At 40.7% G+C, this 21,496-nt stretch overlaps 1 protein-coding gene across 1 annotated transcript in view; it reads right to left on the bottom strand.

The window, feature by feature from the left end:
- The window catches only part of MED12L (mediator complex subunit 12L), a 312,365-nt gene that overhangs the window by 13,427 nt on the left and 277,442 nt on the right, over window positions 1-21,496 (bottom strand). The window contains exons 39-42 of the mRNA XM_054039474.1: window positions 9,277-9,366; window positions 8,395-8,615; window positions 2,973-3,129; window positions 1,692-1,766 (exon numbers count right to left, since the gene is read on the bottom strand). Of these exons, the coding sequence (XP_053895449.1) occupies window positions 1,692-1,766; window positions 2,973-3,129; window positions 8,395-8,615; window positions 9,277-9,366 (543 nt within the window). The remainder of the gene's footprint in view (window positions 1-1,691; window positions 1,767-2,972; window positions 3,130-8,394; window positions 8,616-9,276; window positions 9,367-21,496) is intronic.

The following is a 21,496-nucleotide window of genomic DNA, read 5'->3' as shown; positions in this document are numbered from 1 at the left end:
GGGAGAAGCCCGTCGTCTGAGCGTAGGGGAGGGGCCAGAGAAGAGAGGATTCCAGCCACGGCCAGTGAGGGGAATGGTGCCCCAAATTTTCGGGTCCCCGACTCAGCCGCGTATGCTGCGTATGCCTAAGGACGGTCCTGACATTATCCTGCTTTCACATAAAAGTTTTAAAACAAAAATCCGTATAAAACTGTAGGGCTACAACCATTAGCAATAATGCAAAAAATTTCCCTTAAAGTTGAGTTCTCATAGCAAGTGAAGATAGTTCTTCATTACTCAATAACATGAGGAAATTTATAAAATACATGGTATATATGGAATATATGGTCAACATATGCTGCTGCAGTAAAAGTTAAGTTCAGATATCTCATTCCTTCTAGGCTAATAAATGATCAGTTTACACCCTGGAACAGGGCCGATGAGAAGGGGAGGAATACGGTACAAATTACCGGGGCCCAGCGGTCTGGAAGGGGGCCTGGCGCCCGACTTCCACCCCCTCCTCATCGGCCCTGTTTAGCCGGTCCTGGGCCCGGTGGTCTGGAAGGGGGCCCGGGGCCCGGCTTCCCCCCACTCTCGTCGGCCCTGTTTAGCCAGTCCGCCCTTGCTGGGGGGCCCAAAAAAATATTTTCACCGGGGCCCGAACCCGCTCTCGGCGGCCCTGCCCTGGAATGGAGAGATTCCCAGTTCTCCAATATTACACCAGCCCTTGCTGTTATACCAGAGCTTGAAATAGTGACATTTTAATGTCTAGAATCCAAATAAGAATTTGAGAGGTTTTTAAAATGTATTGGTTATATTTTTATCTTTGTCTCCAAGTCTGCATAATAGGATTCATGGCCTTTCAGCACCCTGGTTTTACAGGGGGAATGAAATAAAAGTAAGACAGAGGGAGTTCCAATTACATTTTTAAAAAATTCTCAAATATTTCCAGAAACAGAGTTTCTTTTAAGTATGTGGCATATACCGAATCTAAGATAGTTTGGTGCAATATATAGTATTTATCAGCATGGGTAAGGTATAATCACTGCATTTGAGCAATATGGCCATCCTGAACTCAGGCTGATCATGATCATCATCATCATCACCAACACACACACACTATATTCAGAGCCTACGAACTAATGAATTTAAAAGAATTAAATGAATTTAGTGCTCACGAAAGTTTCCAGATTGACAGAAGTAGGCATCTGTTAATTATCTATCCAACAGTTTTGACGTGAGCAAGAGCAGTTCCAACTTTCCCAATATAACTGAACACTGACATCTAGGGGTAACTGGGTAGTTCATGGTACACCCGTCCTAGAACTAGTGTTTTTAAAAGACAAACTAAAATGCTGAGTTTTAGGTAGACCAGGTGGGGCAAAGGATTAATACACAAGCTTTATGCTTCATGACACATGTTCAAATTTGGTCTTTATATTAAAAAGAAAAGATAGTCATTGGGTAACCTGTCTTAGCCACATCAGAAAACCTATCACTCCATTTGGCAAGATTGTCAGAGAGGACCATGGACGAAACTTCAGAGTTGTGCACATCAGCACTGACATGCAAAGGCAGAGTAGTCTGAGTAAGTGTATACAACACTTACTGGCGCTGTTCCTAGATTGCTTTACTTCCAGGAGTAATAACATCTACCCCATAAGTACCCTCATACCCACACAAAAACGTCTGGTTTTAATATGTCTGCTTACCAAAGGCTGCTGTGGTTGCACTGCTTGGAGACCAAGTGCCTGCTGTTGACCCTGTTGTTGCTGCTGCTGCTGCAACTGAAAGAACATTGCCATGGTAACAACAATAATATGTGTACATGTATTATATTATATAAATGATTAATAGCAATAACAACAGCAGCAGCAGCCTTTTTATTTGAGAAGGCATAGCAGCCTCTCGCTGTTCCAGGGATACATATCATAGAATTTGGCTGTTCATTACTTATCTTTCTAAGCTATGATTTTCGTATGCTTTTAGTGTTGGTTGAGGAAGGCGTGTTCCTCACTATAATATTTAGGAGCTGAACCCTACTGTTCTCTCCATTTGCACAATGCCGGCCACATCATGGTTGATGAATAACAAATATTTACAATACAGTGTTCATAATAGCTATCGAAGAAACATATTGCAGAAACAGATTTAAAAGGCTATCTGTTTGGTATAGTCAGTTGTTAACTGTATGCCCACATAAGTTTATCAATAATATTTTAAAAAATTAGTTATTGGCATTAGAGTTAAAGCATGAAAATAATTATACCGTCACCAAAAACACAAAGTATTTTTAATATGTGTTGCTTTTACCTCTATGTCAACCCCAGTGTGGTGTTTTGGTTTTTAACTGCCAAACAGAGTTAACTACCAAATTGGGGTACATCAACAAATCAGAATAATCGAAAATATTATAGACATGGGATGTTTCCACCCAACTTTAATTCTGGCATATACATATTCTTATAGTTAAATAATACTGTAATAACCTAAAACTATAAATTGTGTGTGTTGATTATTGCGATTGTCACAGCTCAATATCCTGAGGCACAGAGGAGGTTACTGGAGAGGAAAAAAGTCTCATCACGAATCTTCTGACAAATGAGTTTTTTGCTGAAAAATGCTGATTCACTGGGAAGGTTTCTCAGGTCCAGGATGATATTTGTGTTGAAAACAAGAGAGAGACTGATCCCAAAATAGCCAGTAGCCCAGTGATTAGGGCCCTCACCACAAGGCTGACTATTCTCTGATGGGTCTCTCTCAATCTCTCCTGTTGGAATTCTTCCACTTCATATAAATAATTAAATATTCACTGGACTTGAGGGCAGGAGAGAGAGAGAGAGAGAGAGAGAGAGAGAGAGAGAGAGAGATTGACTCCACAGCATGGCAGCTAAGGTACTCACCTGTGACATGGGAGATCCAGGTTAAAGCCACTACCTGATTCAGAGAATAAGGCCCCACATACGTTTTTCAAACACAACCAAGTGCCCCACCTGAAGGAGTCGCTGTTGTCGAATTTGCTGTTGTCTCTGTCTCATCTGTTCCTGAGGCAGCTGTACCGAGTTAAGGTTTGGGTGAGGAGCTGTGGTTGGTACAGTATCAAGTCCCCCTCCGACTAAGGAACTCTGTTGCAAAGGCTGATGAGTCGGTCTGAATGAGAAGAATCTATTTCAGGGTAACTATTTAATTTACAGACAAAGATCAAATAAGTGTGAGTGTTCAACTCCCTGGATTAAAATGTGTTCTTTGTATATTTGAAACACAAGTTGTACAGGAAGATTGTATTTTCAAGCAAGAATATTTAGGAAAAAAGTATCCAATGGAAACATCTACAGTGCTATTATCCAATAACTGAACTGGATAGTAATATGTTGTTGAAATCAATATCTGTATATTAATTAAACTAAAGAAGAAATCCAGCTACTCAACTCTTCTTAGTTTGAATGAACAGACAGCTTCTACACTGCATGTAACATTCATTGTAGAACTGCACCACCTTACAATTTTGTTCTAGACAAAAACCATGTTAAGATGAACTTGAGGCTGAGAATATCAGTGTTTTGGAATAAAATCATTGCAAGGATGATATAATTATCCCCAAAACAAGCATTATAAACCCAGGACATTCAGAGTTAAGCTTAAACTTAAAAGAAATCCAAGCCTGCTAAAGTATGAAATGCACAACACAAACAACCTTAACTCTGCCCTCCAGGAACACCAGGCATTAAATGTATAACTCTGATTAATACACATTCATGTCTGTAGTCCTAGATTAAACTGATTTTTGAACACGCTAAATATTTTTTAATTTCCCCCCATAATAATATGATGCTGTGCCTAAATTGGAAGTGATTTAGGCACATGAAATTTGGCCTCTAAAGGGGCGTTTTAGTCTGGGGGTGGTTTAGAACTGAATTCACATAGAGAAAGAAGAACATCATGTGTGATAAGGAATAACAACCTATGCCCTGCTGCCTAACTGATAAATCAGTGTTACTCCAGAATATGTGAGATAGGGACATGTTCTCATGGTGTGCATGAGCTGGATTTCGACATGAAGATTAATGCTTATTTATTTGTAAACTGATTAAATAAAACTGTAGTTAGTGTATTCCAATTGTGGTGTAATTTAGTAATGAGAAGCAGGTGAGGTAAGGACACGCCAAAGTTACAGTAAAAATTGTAAATCCACCCAAATTAGGAGATCTCTCATTGGTTGGACACTGAGGGAGACAATTCATTTCCCTAACAGGATAGTTAGTTTTGGAACATGGCCAAGGCTTGGCCATTTTTGTAACAAACCCAAGATGATTAATGCTTTGTTGTTAGCAGCCCACCATGCAGTCATCAGAAGATGGAAATTCTCTCTTCCCCAACAGAAGAAAAAGTTGGACACAAGCTTGATGCTGTTGCTGAGATGAAAAAATAGATATTTAACCTTAAGGATAAAAATCAGTTACTCTACAATGCGTGGGCCAGGATTATAATTTTTAACAATGCTGAGGACATTTAAAGTGAACTGTGAAGCAGAACAGACTGAGAGCACTTCAGGGCAATGACTGTTCTACTTCTACTTGTACAGCATCAAGCACAACGAGACCTGATGCTGATCAGGGCCTCTTGGCACCACTCCAATCAGGCTAGGATTTTCAAAGGAGCCAAAGGGAACTGAAGATCTAAATCCCAATGAATTTTAATGGAATCTGGGTGCCTAACTCTCCTTGGCTGTTTTGAAAATCCCAGCATAAAGAGATTTAGAAAATGCCTTTTATTGTTACATTGGTGTGCATAAAAATGGCCTTAAACTTTTTCTTTTTTATTAAGTTGGAGGAAGCGGTGGTTATGTTTTTTCCTGCATATTTTTTTGCATGATTTGAAATATATCAAGTCCTCAGAATGCCCACCCTGCTGGAGAGATCTCTGGAGTGTCTGGGTGATGGGCATGAGGCTGGAACCTGAAATGCAGCTAGCCTTCCCACCACTGGGAACAGAAGGGATACTGATTCTGAGATCATGTCATGATAAAAATTAAGTTTTAAGGTAAAATTAAAAATACAATATTTTAATACCTATATATTTGTTTCTACAATATATTTAAAATAGTGTCTTTAGCCAGGACTGATAGCTACTTAGTTTTTCTAAGCAACCAGTTCACCTACTGAAAAATAGAAAAGTTCATGAATGCAAAAGTTTATGTAAACCAGCAACAAGCCTTTTTTATTTTATCCTGTGGACCTATGCAACTCCCACTGAGGTTATTATTAATTATTATTATTTTTACAGGAGCACCTTTGGGCTAGGTATCATACTTTCAGGATAACTGCCCCATACTCCCCTCACCTCCATGCCCCTCCCCACTCCAGGAGTAACCAGTCAGGTCTCAGGCCTCCAGCCATGATCTGTCTTTGGGAAGGGGCCCGTGTCCCACTCCCTTCTGACCAGGGTTTAAAGCTGTACAGCTCCCTGCTATACAGTGTGATATCCCCAGCACGCCAGTCTGCCTAATGGCCAGTGCCCGTGCTTTGCTTTCTTGCCTTGGAGAATGACTAGCATATGCAGCAGTTATATGGTACTACACAGCTCTTTCCCAGCAGAATATATTTATTCTTAGGGCAAAGCATCACAGAGAAAACACATAAAAAAACTTCCTAAAGACTTACTAAGCATACCAGAATTCGCCGATCTTCCACATGGGGAGCATGGTAGGCTAGAACCCCTTCCTATCCTTCAAAAATCCTGTCCGTTTGCTCACTCAGAAAGAAGGCCCTCAGTCTGTTTAAACTCACCCTTTAAATACCTCACATTTTCTCTTTGTTGCTTAGTCAGTGACAAACCCAGCCTGAACCAACATATGCAAATCCCAGGAGCTCGTGCTTCTCCAAAGTTGTTTACAGTCCTAGGGGTAGTCTCCCCCTACTGTTTTTAGTTCCTATCGGAGCTGTGGTAACCCTTCCCAAGGAGTAGGAAACAAACCTACATACATCATTCATAAATTTAATACAGTGGTTCTCAAAGATACTGCATGGCATTGCAATATCTGTACAAGCACATAATGAGACAGTCCCTGCCCCAAAGTCTTTACAGTCTAAAAATACAAACCAAAGTGTGCAAGAGGAAACAGAGGAAAGGAAGGGGAAACAATTTACCCAAGGTCACACAACAGGTTAGTGGCAGAATCCAGGAATCCTGATGCCCAGTTCAGTGCCTTATCCACTAACCCATTCTATCTCATTAACAGGAAAACTGCCATTGACTTCATTGGAAGCTGCATCAGGCCATAAGTTATTAAGCATATATTAGAAATATTTTATAGTCCTAGGTCAAACATGAAGCTTTATTCTTAGAGTTTGAGAATGCTCTACAATACCCATATCAGCATATTATACAAGATTAAAATCAGGTATTGTACATGTGTTAGTCTCTAAAACCTTGGTTCAGATTAGTCATTTTGACTGTGATGACTTATATAACTAAGAAATGGAATCAACGTGCTTCATGTTGACTTTGAAACATAACATCTGCAGCAAAAGAAAGCCAAACAACTATTCTATCCTCAAGTCCCTGCAGTTAACGTGACCTCAGAGATGCTTTCAACAAAGCGTGGGAAGTCTTTTAAAGTGTCCTTTTAAAAACAGGCTTTTGAATCATATCTATCCCATCACAATTAGGGATAGATAAATTTATAGAGACTGAGATTTTGCAAATCTTGAAAACTTTTTTTGTTTTCAAAACAATTTTGAACAATTGCGAAACTTTCACACCTATGATTTAACCTGTTTTTTCAAGGAACATTTGGATAAAAATGTGCATTTCTAGTTGAAGAGTAAAATGTGCTCCATATTAGGGACAGAAAAGGCTCTAAAAACTAGGTTGGCACAAGTGACTGCCTGGTATGTACTGTGTCAGTGGGATTTTCAGAAGCACTTGGCATTGGTCTAACACTGCTCTTATTGAAGCTGATGGTAAAACTCTCATGGGACTTCAATAGGAGCAGAGTTAGGCCAACACATGGCACTTTTGAAAATCCCAACCTATATTTTCATTAGAATTTCGCTCTTTCCCTGTCTCTCCATTGATATAATTTCCATCCACTCTGCCTGCTTTCTGTTCCATTTCACCCTCTTGATTTTTCCTTCTTCCTCTTAATGCTACTCCTCTGACAGTCTCTCCTAGACAGAACATAAATGCCACTACATTGGAGCTGAACTTTCAAACTAGTGATGATCTAGTACATTCAAACGTAAGCAAAATAAAAGTGCCCTTTGCTAGCTCAATGAATGAGCAGATCTTGTGTTTCTTAGACTTTCACATTTATTTCCCTGTGGATCCTGCAGGATTTATGCATGTAAACCAGATTATGGTATTGTGTTGACCTTGGTAAATTCTCTGTGTATTATGGATCCAAAATGCACTTATACACATAAGGGCTCCATTGTGCAGATGCTGCACCAATACAGAGGATGACCCAGTCTGTGCCCAAACAATTTACAATCTACAGTAGAACCTCAAAGTTACAAACACCAGTTACGGAGTTCTTGACCGAATGGACACCCTCTGGAACTGGCAGCAGCAGAGAGAGAGAGACACACACACACACAAAAGGCAAATACTTTATTGCCTCAGGACTCTAGACATGGGGCTCAGGGTTTTAGCTGGGGTGGGGTTAGGGCTGCAGCTAAAGAGTGAGGGGGGTCAGGGCTCCGGGAAGGGGATGGGGTCAAGGCTTCGGACCCTCCGGAGCACTGGGGCTTCAGTCCCATGGCTCCGTCCCCAGCTTCAGCCCCATGGAGGACGACGGGACTCGGGGTTTTAGCTACGAGGGGAGCGCTGGTTTCACCCCCAGCACTCCCCCAGTAGCTAAAGCCCCGAGCCCCGGCACCCCCCACCCAGCTGAAACTGGGAGTGAAACTGTGGGAAGCCCCAAGCCTCGGTGCCCCCCAAAGGCAGAAGCCGGGAATGGAGCTGCAGGGCTGAAGCCCTGAGCCCCAGCGTTCTCTTCAGATCTAAAGCCCTGAGCCCTGGTGCTCCCGAGGGTCAGAAGCCCTGACCTACCCCTGCCCAGAGCCATGTCCATCCCCTCCCATACCCTGCGGCTGCAGCCCCAACCCCTCCACCCCGGTGGTCGAAGTCCGTAATGTCTTGTTCAAAGTTATGGACATTTCAGAGTCACGGACAACCTCCATTCCCAAGGTGTTCATAACTCAGGTTCTACCGTAATTGAAAACAAGAAGCAACAAGTGACTGTAACAAACAATGGGTGGAAAGTGGGAGGGAGAACAAACGTAACAGCAGCAAGACTCGCCATTAACCTCATTCTGATTAATGGACATAATTTTAAATCAAGTATTAGAGCGATATATCAAGACCGCAAAATCCCTGTGATATAATAAACCAGAAGAACATTTAAAGCCTTACCGCTGGGTGCCTGTTAAAGGCTGAATATAAGCAGCAGCCTGCTGTTGAATGTATCCACTTGGCTGTTGTTGCATCTGTCTTAGTCTTTCCATTAGAGCTGGATTGGAATGAGTTGCTGGATACGTTCTGGGGTTGTAGCTGGGTGAAAGCACTACACCACCAGCCTGCTGTTGTTGCAAAGGCATCTGAGTACTATACATTGTGTATCCATGAGGCACAGTCTGCATGGAAAACAGCCCATGGTACAATTTAACAAAGGCCACATATGTTCATCTCCTTAAGCCATTAAAGAAAAAAAAGTAACCTTTATTAAAAAGCAAAATCTGGACAATGGAGCCCTCAGTAAAACATTCTGCTGTCTAATTATACCAAACAACAATTACTCTTCTATTTTAATAGTGTTTTTCCACTTAGCTGCAGTGTGAACACATTCATTTCCGTTTTTAATTTACATCTCGCCTAGTTATTCAGTGCTTAATCAGGAGTGGTGCCTGGGGTCTTCAGCACCAACACTTTTCGGGATCAGTAGCATCATGATGACACAATGAGGGTAGCAAAGTCAGTGATCCCAGCCTCACTCTAACCAGGCTGGATTTCAGACTCAATACCGCAGTACACATGGACTTTACAGGCAGATCATTAGGAAAAGATTAGAAGCCTGCCAAAAAGGTTTGTTTGACTAAACTATGCTGGAACTAGAGAACTGTCAATAACTTTTCATTCAGGGTGAAATTCTAAGACTCACTACTTAAGTCCCAATTAAGCCTTTAATGCAGGTCTTAAATGGGATGCAGGGCACTGCTTGGACCCTCTGCACTGAGGTGAATTTCATGTGTATACCTTACAGCCTGTAGCAAATGTTCAATAGGAGTAGCTCAGTACCTGTGCCTGCTGTAACCCTGGGTACTGTGGAAGCTGGGAAGAAGGACGTACTTGCTGAGCGAAAATAGCAGCCTGATCTATTGGCTGGCCCTGAAAGACAAAGTACAAATCAAATAAAATCTGCTTATTCTACATCAAAGTCTTTCTGTTTCTGTCCATGGACCCAAACAGCTCAGACAGTTAAGTCTTGCACTTATTTTATTAACAGAATTAACCAGTTTCCAAGCTTTTTCCTTCAAGAAAATTCTGTTTTCTGATACTGAACTGACCACTAAGCAATATGTGAATCTACATCTGTCTGGGGGATGAGGTGGGGGTAAGAAAGATTATCTTTTGTTCAGCTCAGAAACACTACTGTAAGCACAGCAATGCAGTGAAAAAATCAACAATCATCAAGTCAGTAGAGAGGCTATAACTTAAAAACAAGGTCTGGAATACAACTGGCCCTTCTGGATTAAAAAGGTAATAAATTCTTGAGGGAAGTGCACTGAATTATGCAGGAGACGTATCAATACACTGAAAATCACTCACTTTAATATGCAAAGAATAGCTTTTTGAAGCCATTATGATCAATTATTGTAAGAACTACCCCTCATAACAGAAAGCGCAAACAATGAAAATAAAGGACGATGATTATCATAAGGTGCTCAAATATTATGGTGAAATATAAATACCTATCGAATAGGCAGACAAACAATGCAACCATTTCCAGTATAGACTGAAAACACATGCAGCGCTTTTGCTCATAAAGACCCCCATTTGATGATTTTAAATTGTTTCCTATATGTAAGTATATGAATTGTGACACAGCCAGTTAGAGTCCATACAAATTAAAGGCACCCACACAAGTGAGGTCAGTGGTGCAATAGCAGAGTTCATTACAATTTAATTTTCAAAAGTGAACACATTAGTGGGGATGTCCCTGACAAATAACAAAACAGTAAAAGATTTAAATTGCCACTCGTATACAGGTTCTGAAGGGAAGAATGATGAAGAAAATATTAATGTTGGGCACAAATTCGAGATCATGCAGGACACCAATTTACAAGTGAAAAACTGAGAGAAGTATAATGAAACATATTTTTTCTGAGATTCTGAAGCCTCAAACAGATTAACTGGACAATTGTCTGAGTCACTACAGCCCAGATTTTTAGAGTATTTAGGTGTTGCTGTGCTGAGCATTGCAACCCCTAAGTGATTATGGAGCCTAAGTCTCATTTTCAAAAGGGATTTGGGCACTTAGGAGCCTAAATCCCATTGACAGTAGATAAAATTTAAGTTCCTCAGTGCCTAAATCACCTCTGAAAATGAGATTTAGGCTCCTAAATCAGTTAGGGGTTGCAACACTGAGTGCTGCAACACCTAAATACCAAAAATCTGGGCCCAAGGACTCAAGCCACCAAACATTTGCAGACATAACTAAAATTACAGGAGCTTTAAGGTTCGAAGCTTTTCATTCAGGCTTTGCATTGAGCTTCACTTTCCCCAACCAAAAATCAACCAACCAACAAAAACCAAAAGCCCAAAAAGAAAAAGAAAACATCAGATGTGTTATCACCACATACAAGCAAAACACCGGCACGATCATTCAAAGTCACCTGGACAATAAGGTACTGCCAATAGCAATGTTGCCATGAGTGCAATCAGTGAGACAAAGAGTAATGCCACTTGGAGATACTGCCTCAAGAGCAACAGGAATTTTTCTTTATCACTTCCTCTCATCCTGTTAATAGTCACGCTGTTGGAAGCTATACAAACTATTGAAATGTGGTAGTAAATATATACAAAAATAAATAAATAAACAGGCCTAAGTTTAAGTATTATTTGGACACTGACACAAAATTGTCAGGAAAACAGACTTGGGGCATAAAGGGATCAGTACGGTCTGAGTGGTTTCTGCACAGAGAGACTGTGACACTCTATACCTCAAAGCAGCCCCCTGATACCCCCATATTCACCACTGTCATATAATTAGGATATGTTTTGTACAAAGTATGCCTTGTGAGGTATCATTTTAAAAGTGTTGATCTGCTGAACATTGATATCCTGTTGGATTGTACGTGCTATCATTATATTAAAGTTAGGAAGTTTTACTATGTGTGTGTTACAGAAATATGTTGTGAGATTGGGAACACTCACAACCAGCCTTTCAGATGCAACAACGGAGTAGCCAGATGTGCTGATGGCCGATTAAAAGGAATTCCTTCTCCCAACAGCCATCCCAGAAGACTTCTCAGAGAGAGCATGTAGACAATGGACACTGCTTGACCAAAGGGGGCAGACCCCCACATCACAAGCATGGATCTTTCCAGCAAGCTGGAATAAACTATAAAAGAAGAGAAGTGACATCATCACTTAACCTCCCTCTCCTCCTCCAACTCAACACCTGGAAGAAACGTCTGGAGGACAAAGACTTGGAACTGGAAAGGGTGATTTTACCCCAGCTGTCAGAGTGAGGCATTGTTTGATTCAAATCCTGTCTAGTTTGTAGAACTGAGACTGCAAATGTATTTTTGTTTCTTAAGTAACTAACTTTGATCTCTACGCTTGTTACTTATAATCACTTTAATAAATCTGTTTTAATTTTACCTAAAACAGAGTGTTTTAGTTGAAGTGCTTGGGAAATCTCAGCTCAGTTTACAAACGCTAGTGTGTGTCCTCTCCACTCCAAGGAAGGTGCAGACTGGGAAATGACCTTACGCTGGTCAGGCTTCTGACCAGGGAAAGATGGTACAGTTCTGGGATACAAGGATGGGGAGCGGCATGGGAATTGGCTGGGGGCTCTCTATTATTGGTTCATGAGTGACTGGCAAAGCATTCATGTAACTCAGTTGGGTGTGTCCCTGCCTATGGATGTCTGTGTAAGTGCAGCACCTGCCAGAGGTTTGTGGCTTAACAATAGTATCACAACGTGAGAGCGATACCCCAGGTTGGTGGTACAGAGGGCTCAGCAGTCCCACAGTCCAGGGAACCCCGTCACAGAGACATTACCCTGAGAAGGGGTAACTGAGTTTGGCTGGAGAGCCAGACAAAGCCCAACCCCCTGAAAACCTGGGGTTGGTTGTACTGTAACCTGGGAAAAGAGCAGCAGAAAGAGCTCAAAGCCTGAAACAGATGCCCACATTCTTTTCTAGGGGTTCAGTGGAATGTGTCACCTTTGTCATCATTGCTTCTGGTTCTTCTACTGATAAATATGTCCAACTGGCAATGAAGTCAGTGAAGAATGGAATTTTGTCCTCATTTAATAATGCCCCCATTCAACTCCCACTGAAATCAATGGAAGCACTTCCATAAACTTCAGTGGGAGTTGGATTGAGCCCTAATTCGTGAAGAAAATGCTGACTAGATGCATGATTTCACAGACACAACCAAGTTGTAGGCAGGAACCCCCAAATTGAATTACTCTTGTTCAAAAATTCATACACAGACTGTTCTCAACAATTAAAAGGTACAATCTGAAGCCCAGCAGGCTATGTTTTACGAGTTTCAAAGCCGAGCATATTTTTATTTAGGACAACAGACTAAGGGTACTACTTGAGCAATAAGGCATTAGGTCAGACAAGAGCTATCGGTATAGGCAAAAGTGAACTTTAAAACAAAAAGCTATTAGCTAGGCAGGATACAAATCAACTTTATCCAGAGCAGCAGGCAACCACAGGGAAAATTCCAATGCTGTGAGAAAAGAATTCTGTGATTGTTTTTGATAAATTCTAAAGGCTTATCAGAACAGGCATTATTTAGTCAGGAGTAAACTAGCATGCAAATTAATTGGTGAGAAATGGAATTGTGCAAGCATGTAACAAAAATGAGCACTTCTGAGAGCGGATGCAAGCTTACAGTAGTAACAACATTATCTTATGACCTGATCACATATAAAATAAAATGCAGCAAAGCTCACTGCAACTGGAACTGAACTGAATACACTGTCTGGTAAGTGGCGTGGTCAGAAGTTATCTTTTATAGTAAGGCAATAGAATGGACACAGACCATTTAAGCAGCCTGAGCTACCTCAGCCAGGTTGGCAACAAAATCTGTGTTTGGAAACAGAGAGCAAAACAGTAACACTTATTTAGACTATAAATATCATGGTTTGATTCATTTGTACAAAATGAAAGTCTCCACTGTATGCCCACAATAAATCTAGGCTTGTTTTATGAACTGCACAGATGCCAAACTATATCCCTTTGCTGCTAAGTCTCTAGTAAATAAAAATATTTATTGCAAATATATAAAATATTAAAATCACAGCATCCAGCAGATATTTTTACAAAGATTGATTTAGTTTGTCTCTCTCTGTCAATGAATGCTTTACCAACATAAACAGTGCTCCCCAGGACAGGAAGTAAGGCGTGCAACCAACTTTGAAACTTAACTTTCCCAATCAATAATTCCTTACAAGCCATCAACACAGCTTTTAGAATGTGAACCTCACCAAGCCACAGCAATAGATTAATTTTTTAATCAATTAATTTTTTAAAAAACTATTTCGGGTGAAATTCCTGGCCCCATTGAAATCAATGGCACAACTCTTATTGACTTCAACAGGGTCTGGATTTTACCTCTTGTCTGCTGATAACATGTCAATTCACAAGCCATTTAGGTCAGATTTTCCAAATTTTAAATGTTATATTATCAAAGGTGCTCAGCACTCAAAAGGTCCCCACTGTGACACTTGTAGGCAGATTTTTAAAAGACCCCAGCTTTAATAGACCACGTAACATGCGGAGATTTTTTTTTTGAAAACTTGGCCATTTATCTTGGTGCTTAAATGGGAGCTATGCCCTATTGAAGCCTGGCCCTTGGATAATAGACATCCCAGAGACAAAATATCCTTTCATAAAAGGTTAGCTAGAAAATGTATATGATTTTCTCCAATTTCTGATAAAATCTCAGTACTAATACAAAAATGTTAAATATGCTACCCACTATATTTATCATGAAACATCATTTATCTTCTAACTTCTGAAACAGGGATAAGGGTTTATGTTTCAATATTTAGCACTCATATGTCAACATGCTATACCGATAGATTTTTTAATTGATGCAAAATCTAAAATACATTTATTATAAAACTTGCTTTCCGAGGTGGCTCAGTAATATGACAGCAGTGCAGTGCACAGTCCATGCATACATGAGATCCGAGATCACAAGCATTTTGGAGGCTTCAAGTACAGAGGGACAAGGGAGAACTCTGCTTCCATTGATGAAATGGCAAAACTACTATCCACTTCTGGAATAGAATTAAGTGCTTCTCTGGAATATCTGATGGCATGAAATAGGGTGCTGAGAAGCATGTTGCCCACACTACTTTTACAGCTCATCTGTCAGTCAGTCAATGGAGCAGTCCTGGGAACACTGTTGCAGAATCCCATAAGTCTCATTTTACTAAATGATTAAAACTGGCATAATAGAAGCTCAAAGCAGGGAGAAGTTGGAAGGTAAAAACTGGAACAAAACCAGCAATCAGCATGAAGATATGGGCAGTATGTGAAGATATGGGTCATGCTTAGATGTGTGTGGCATCAGAAACATCTCTCTTTTAATCTTTTAGAACAAAAAATATGAAATATTTAAAACAGGAAAATAATAAACGAATGATAACGTTATTGGAAACATTTGTCATAAAGGAACACTCCATGTGTGCATGTGTATATGTAATCTACACATAGGGTGACCAGACATCCCGATAAAATCGGGATTGTCCCGATACTGAACTCTCTGTCCCACGTCCTGAGCGATGTATGATCGGGACACCATTTGTCCCAATATTGTAGGGTTGCCAAGCCTCCTGTTGACGCAGGGTTGGTAGGCTCCCTACCTGGCTGGCTACGCACAGCTCCCCGGAAGTGGCAATATCTCCCTCTGGGCCCTAGGCACAGAGACAGCCAGGGGGGCTCTGCATGCTGCCCCCGCCATGAGCGCTGGCTCTGCAGCTCCCATTGGCTGGGAACCACGGCCAATGGGAGCTGTGGAGGTGGTGCCTGCCCACGAGGCAGCACGCAGGGCCACCTAGCTGCGCCTCCGCCTAGGAGGCAGAGGGAAATGTTGCCACTTCCGGGGAGCCACCTGAGGTAAGCGCCACCCAGAATCTGCACCCCCTCCCACACCCCAAGCCTCCTCCTGCACCCAAATTCCCTCCCGGAGTCAGCACCCCAAACCCACGTCCCAAGCCCCAACTCACTGCCCCAGCCCTGAGACTCCTCCTGTTGCAGCAGGGCCTGGAGCCCAGGCTGTGCGCCCCAAACCCGTAGCTTGCGGTCGGTGCCAGGGTTGTGCGCCCCAGACACGCGGTTTCCACAGGGGCTGAAGCTGGGGCCATGTGCCCCCCAACCCGCGGCATGGGCTGGAGCCAGGGCTGTGCATCCCCGACCCACGGCTTGTGGCTAGAGCCAGGACCATGCATCCCTGCGACTTGCAGGGGAGGGCTGGATCCAGGCCATGCGCCCCCCCTTGTAGCTTCCTAGGGCTATGCACCTCCCTCCCCCATAGTTCCGGTGGGGGCTATGAGCCTCTGGCTGCCCCCACCACCATGTGTCCCGATATTTTACTCTTGCGATCTGGTCACCCTAGTTACACACATGGACATACTCTATCTGAGTAACAGGGGAGCTCAAAGCATATCATTCTCATTTACAGCAAATTGTGCAGCTTGTGCGTTGAAAGAAATGCATGTTTGTGCAAAAGGAAAAAAAAGTTGAAGACAGCAGTGTGGTTACCATTATGTTGTCAAAGCCTTCTTGAAGAGCTACAGCAGTGTTACAGACATCCTAAAGGAAAAGAACAGGCGAGAAAATGGCAAACAACACAGAGAATAAATATTAGCTTTGGTTCATTAGCAAAGTTGTTCCCTTAACCCAAACTCTATTATTATACATAAATAACTTCAGTTTATATGATATTTTATAACACGGCTATTGCACTGATGAGAAAAGACTAGAGACATTCTTTTATAAGAGTCTTAAAATAATTATCACTTTACTATACATCCACCATCAGCAGTAACACAATCCACTTACCAAATGTATTATCTTTAGAAGGATTAGTATCAGATATGTTTGAACACTTTTATTTTTAATCCTTTTGTCATTTGAAGAAGAGCCTGATCAACAACTGAGAACACGATAGGTGAATATTATCTAAGACAAACGATTTCAAATGCAGCTCATGTTTAATAGTTTTGCACAAGCTATTTAAAATAAATGAGTTTAAGAGTAAAAAGCTTCAGGGTATCACAGAAGGTCTGGGGACCTGACCATAGGTCTCATTTCTTGGCAAAAGGAAAAAAAATTGCCGGAATGGATTTTAAACAACAGGCTTGGCCAAAACTAGACAGGACCAGACAACTGGTTCTGTGAAATGTGGTCATTGGGCTAGGCAACTAAGCACTTGAAAGACAGCTATTAATCATCATTAACAAGTCCTCATGTCCTCAATGATCCATCTCCCAATGCAGCAAATTCCCAAACCCTATTGTGTGCACAGGTAAATGGAGGAATCTGGTTTGGAAATTGGGAGTAACTGCCCTGGATTAGGAAATATCTTTTATTGGGCCAACTTCTGTTTGTGAGAAAGACAAGTTTTTGAGCCACACCTCTGTGGCTCTTCTTCAGGTCTGGGAAAGGTACTCCAAGCATCACAGCTAAATGCAAGGTAGAACAGATTGTTTAGCATAACAACCAAACTGGGTCTAATAAAAGATATTACCTCACCCACCTTCTCTCTCTATTGGATTAGGAAAGCCACATTGGAACATACAAACTGACCTGGAAAAAGTGGTTTGTTAAGCAGGTCCTGGAGACATTAGAGAAGAGTTGATATTTAGAGAGCAAGGGAGGCTGTCAGTCTTAACAGAGAGGGGATTACCTTCAAGAGATGTAAACTATTCAACTCTTCCCTTTTTTTCTTCTGTAATTTACCTGAGAATGCCCTATCTAGATTATGGGAAGTGTAAATATAGATGTGTTAAGCAAATGGTTTCTTTTGTTTTAATTATATTTTTCCCTCTATTTTTAATAAATATATAGATTACTGTTGTGTGGACAGTTCCATGCAAACATCCTCAAACAGAACCATCAAGGAGAGAGGCTACAGTGTAGAGTTTCTGGTATCCAATCACAATCAGCTGGTGTTGCTATCAGGCCATAGAGGGTGAACACAAGAGGAGACATCAACAGACCAGGGAGGAGATGAGAGCTTGAGGAGGTGCAGGTCACATAGATATAAACAATACCTGCATACGCTCTACTTGCTCTTCTCCATAGATCCAATCCTCAAAAGTGCACCTGCTCACTGAGAGATGTTGAGCATTTTCAACCCTCATTAAAATAAATGGAGTGCGAGGGCAAGTAGCAGTTTCACAGTATCAGATCGAAAAGGGGTTACAGACACACCAGCTATTCAATAGCAATGAGATTACTGCATCTGACGCACAATTCCATAGTAATGCACTTCACAGAAAAATATCCATCTACGCAACTACATTTATCATCAAATTATGTACTTTATCTGGTACTGTTTCATGCTGAAGCAATTCAAATCTACGGTAGGCCACATTAGAAAAGTCCTTTAACTGTTCACTTTTTAAAACATTTTTTTACAAAATATTTCCATTTAAAAACATGGTAAAATAATGTCAGTAAGAACTTTTTTCCTGAATTTACAGTACTTGAAATGTTATCATTAAAATAAGTATACATCCACACTGGAAGATCATGCATATTCTATATGTTCCTCAGAACAAAAATATGGAAGATGAGTAAACATTGCATCTGTGGACTGCTTTCCGTAATATGTTTTGCATTATCATGAAGATCTAATAAAAACAAATATTTGATGTCCTATGACTAGGAGGAACATAACCACTAAGGATTGAGCTACACTGGGGGGGGGGGGGGGGAGAGGGGGTAATCGATCTAAGTTACGCAACTTCAGCTACATGAATAACGTAGCTGAAGTCGACATACTTAGATCTACTTACCGCAGTGTCTTCACTGTGGTAAGTCAATGCTGACACTCTCCCATCGACTCCGCCTGTGCCTCTCGCCCTGGTGGTGTACCGGAGTCAATGGGAGAGCACTCGGCGGTCAATTTATCGCGTCTAGACTAGACGCGATAAATCGACCCCCGCTGGATCGATCACTGCCCGTCGATCCAGCCGGTAACGTAGACAAGCCCTAAGTCATCAGCAAGTGATCCATTTCTAGCCATAGCTGACACAGAAACATCACATCTCCTGGGAATAGAAAAATATGGTTAAGGTGATCTTACAAACTGTCAGAATACTGATATCAGGGCATCACAAAGAGTTTGTTTTGTAGCAGATAAATCTACAGGGAATTTAGATCTCAACCACAACTTCCTAGACCCATACCTAGACTAACACACTCAAGGGCTATATTTATTCATCTAAAAACTGGCTGATTATCTTCCGATCCTCTTAACACAACATACCTAACTGCACTTAGAATCTCATTGTGCAACACAGACTGGACACCTACTTCAAGAGTTTGTAATTCATGGTTTCCCTCATTGAATCTTTACACTTACCATTAAAATCAACTGAAAATCTAGTGTTAACACCCCAGACATTTTCTACATGAAAGCGGATGTATACATTTTTAATCACAAATAGTAAAATATATGTTCTTTCCATCAGCAATTTGTTTGTCTTTAATAAATAAATGGTGCCAGATTCTGTTGTTACTCTAGGTACAACTCCACCCATATATGTGCAAAGTAGCTGTATTAGAGTCAATGGTATTACTCTGGCATTATAATAACGTAACTTTGGTCATAATGTGACTCATTTATGTCTTAATGTATCTTATTTTAAAATGATCTAGGTTATATATTGCAGAAAACAAACAGCCAAGAAACACACTATTTTATTGTAATAAAAATAGCTAATTTTACTCCGTCATTTAAATCACAGCAATCACTTTATTACAACTTAGTAAATTCATTCACCAAAACAACACAAAAAAGCGACTTCCAAATGTCTAATGCAACTGTTATATATTAATCCTTCATTCTTCATTGTACATAATAAAATTAATAGAAAAAAATAAATGACATACTTTTTTTCCTAACTAAACAAAAATCGTTATACTGCCTGTTTGTATTTACCATCAGAAAATTGTCCTTCAGGAATACTAAAAATTGCATACCGGTGTTTTATGGTGCTAATCAAGCATAGCATTGTTATATGATTTCTGTACAGGAATTCTAAACAGTCTATAAACTATTATAGGATTCCTTGTAATTCACAATAGCCTTTTTATTCTATATATAATATTTGAAATCAGGGGAGCAAATAGGTTTTTTAATAGGGACTGGTATTTACTTTATAGCTAAAAGTTTTTAACAGAATGGCATTTACAGTCCTACCAGCTCAAAAGTGTTGGTTCCTTCTGGATTTATATACAAGAATCTAGAGGGTCCTATGGAATTGCATACTATGGACGTTTTGTGAAACAGACCGTGCTACTTATGTCAATGAGTAACATCTCCAATTTTCCAGGTGGCAGCAACATACAGAAATAGAAATATTTAAGAAACTCTCTTTGCTTCACCACACCTTAAAAAAATATAGCTCATGATGGTGCTGCCCAAAACTTACCGAATGCCTTAAATAAAGATAAAATTTGCAACTGCTAACATTTTTTATTTTTTGGACTCCCCCACCTCCCCCTTCCAGTTTTCAAGGTATTTTCTATACTAAGCCCAGGGAAATAAAAAGAAATATTGCAAATGGTGAGGTGACCATGTCTTTTACACTTAGGTAAAACTGACAAATTTTTCTGTCCCACTACTGTATTTGAACTATGGAGGAAAAGGCTGCAGAGCGTTCACAAGAATTTCTGGTTGTACTACAGCGTGTGCCTGGGAAGCCTGTGAAAGCAACTTATACTTTTAAACCGCTTATCTACTCTCAAATTATTTTTCCAAAATTTTCCCCATAGTTGCTAACACCTGTGCAACTCCACCAGTGCATTAAACCTGAGTACAGAGGAGTGCATGGGAAGTGAACGAATGGAGTTTCTCTCTCTTTGGCTGTCAAACACCAAGGCATCACTTGCAAATAGTGCTATGTATCATCATCATTTACTATCTGTGTTGCAGTAGCACTTCAGGACCCCAAAAGAGCGATACAGGCCCCATTGTGCTAGCCACCCTATAAGCACATAACAAAAAGACAGTCCCTGCCATACAGAGCTTTCAGTCTAATGGAGACAAGAGACATATGGGGAAAGCACAAGGTAACGAGAGGATTATGAACAGTGTGCTAAGCAGCTGTCTCAGCATACCAACTTTCTAATCATTGTTGAGGTTTTTGTAGGCATCACAGCAGAGGAGAGCTTTAAGAAGGGATTGAAGGAGGACAATTAAATAGTTTTATGGATATTTACAGGGAGCTCCTTTCATGCAGCATAAGACAAAGCAGATAGGGACTTGCTGGAATTTGACAAATGGGCAATCAAGACAGGCATCTTTGGCAGAGTGGAGGCAGAAGTCAACATCATGATAGCATATGAGATTATATATAGCATGGGGATAGGCCAAAAGGGCCTTAAAAGTGAAGACAAGTAGTTTATGTTTGACAGCATACACGGTTTATAAAATTCAACAAAATCAAGCTCTGGGAAATGCTGGTCCTTCTATATTTGGTTCACACACTGGGCAGTAATTGTCTACCAATATCCTGTATATAAACACTGAGCCAAGATAGATAACTCAGATTGACAGGTTATATAATGTGATGATCTATTGTGGGTGAGCTTGCAGCTCTGCTAACAGGGTTCCACCTGCTCTATGGATAAACAGAAGACAGGTGTCTGCAGGTCTGTCCAGTCAGCACTTTTCATAAGCGTTAAATTCACGTATGGAGAAAAGTGTAACACATTCTTGAGACATGGAAATTTGATATATTTAGTTGTTTCAGCAAACTAAACAACTTGCTGACCTAGTTTTGCAAGGAATCCACCACAGTTAAGTGGAGTCTGTCCTCCCCACCTGCAACATATGAATAATCAGATGAGAGAAGCCCTTATTCTCAGGGAAACAAAATTCTTCAGCAAATTTTCCTCACAAATGGATCCTATATATTACCACCATCAATAAATTGGTGATGAAATTGCAACTTATGCTGGGAAAACAATAGAATTTACCCATCAACTTTCTTAGGACTTCAGTGTTGAGTTGGCTTATTTTATTTGCTTTT

The sequence above is a fragment of the Malaclemys terrapin genome, chromosome 9, assembly GCF_027887155.1.
Source record: "Malaclemys terrapin pileata isolate rMalTer1 chromosome 9, rMalTer1.hap1, whole genome shotgun sequence".
Taxonomy (NCBI): domain Eukaryota; kingdom Metazoa; phylum Chordata; order Testudines; family Emydidae; genus Malaclemys; species Malaclemys terrapin.
This window is presented reverse-complemented; position numbering and strand designations above follow the sequence as displayed.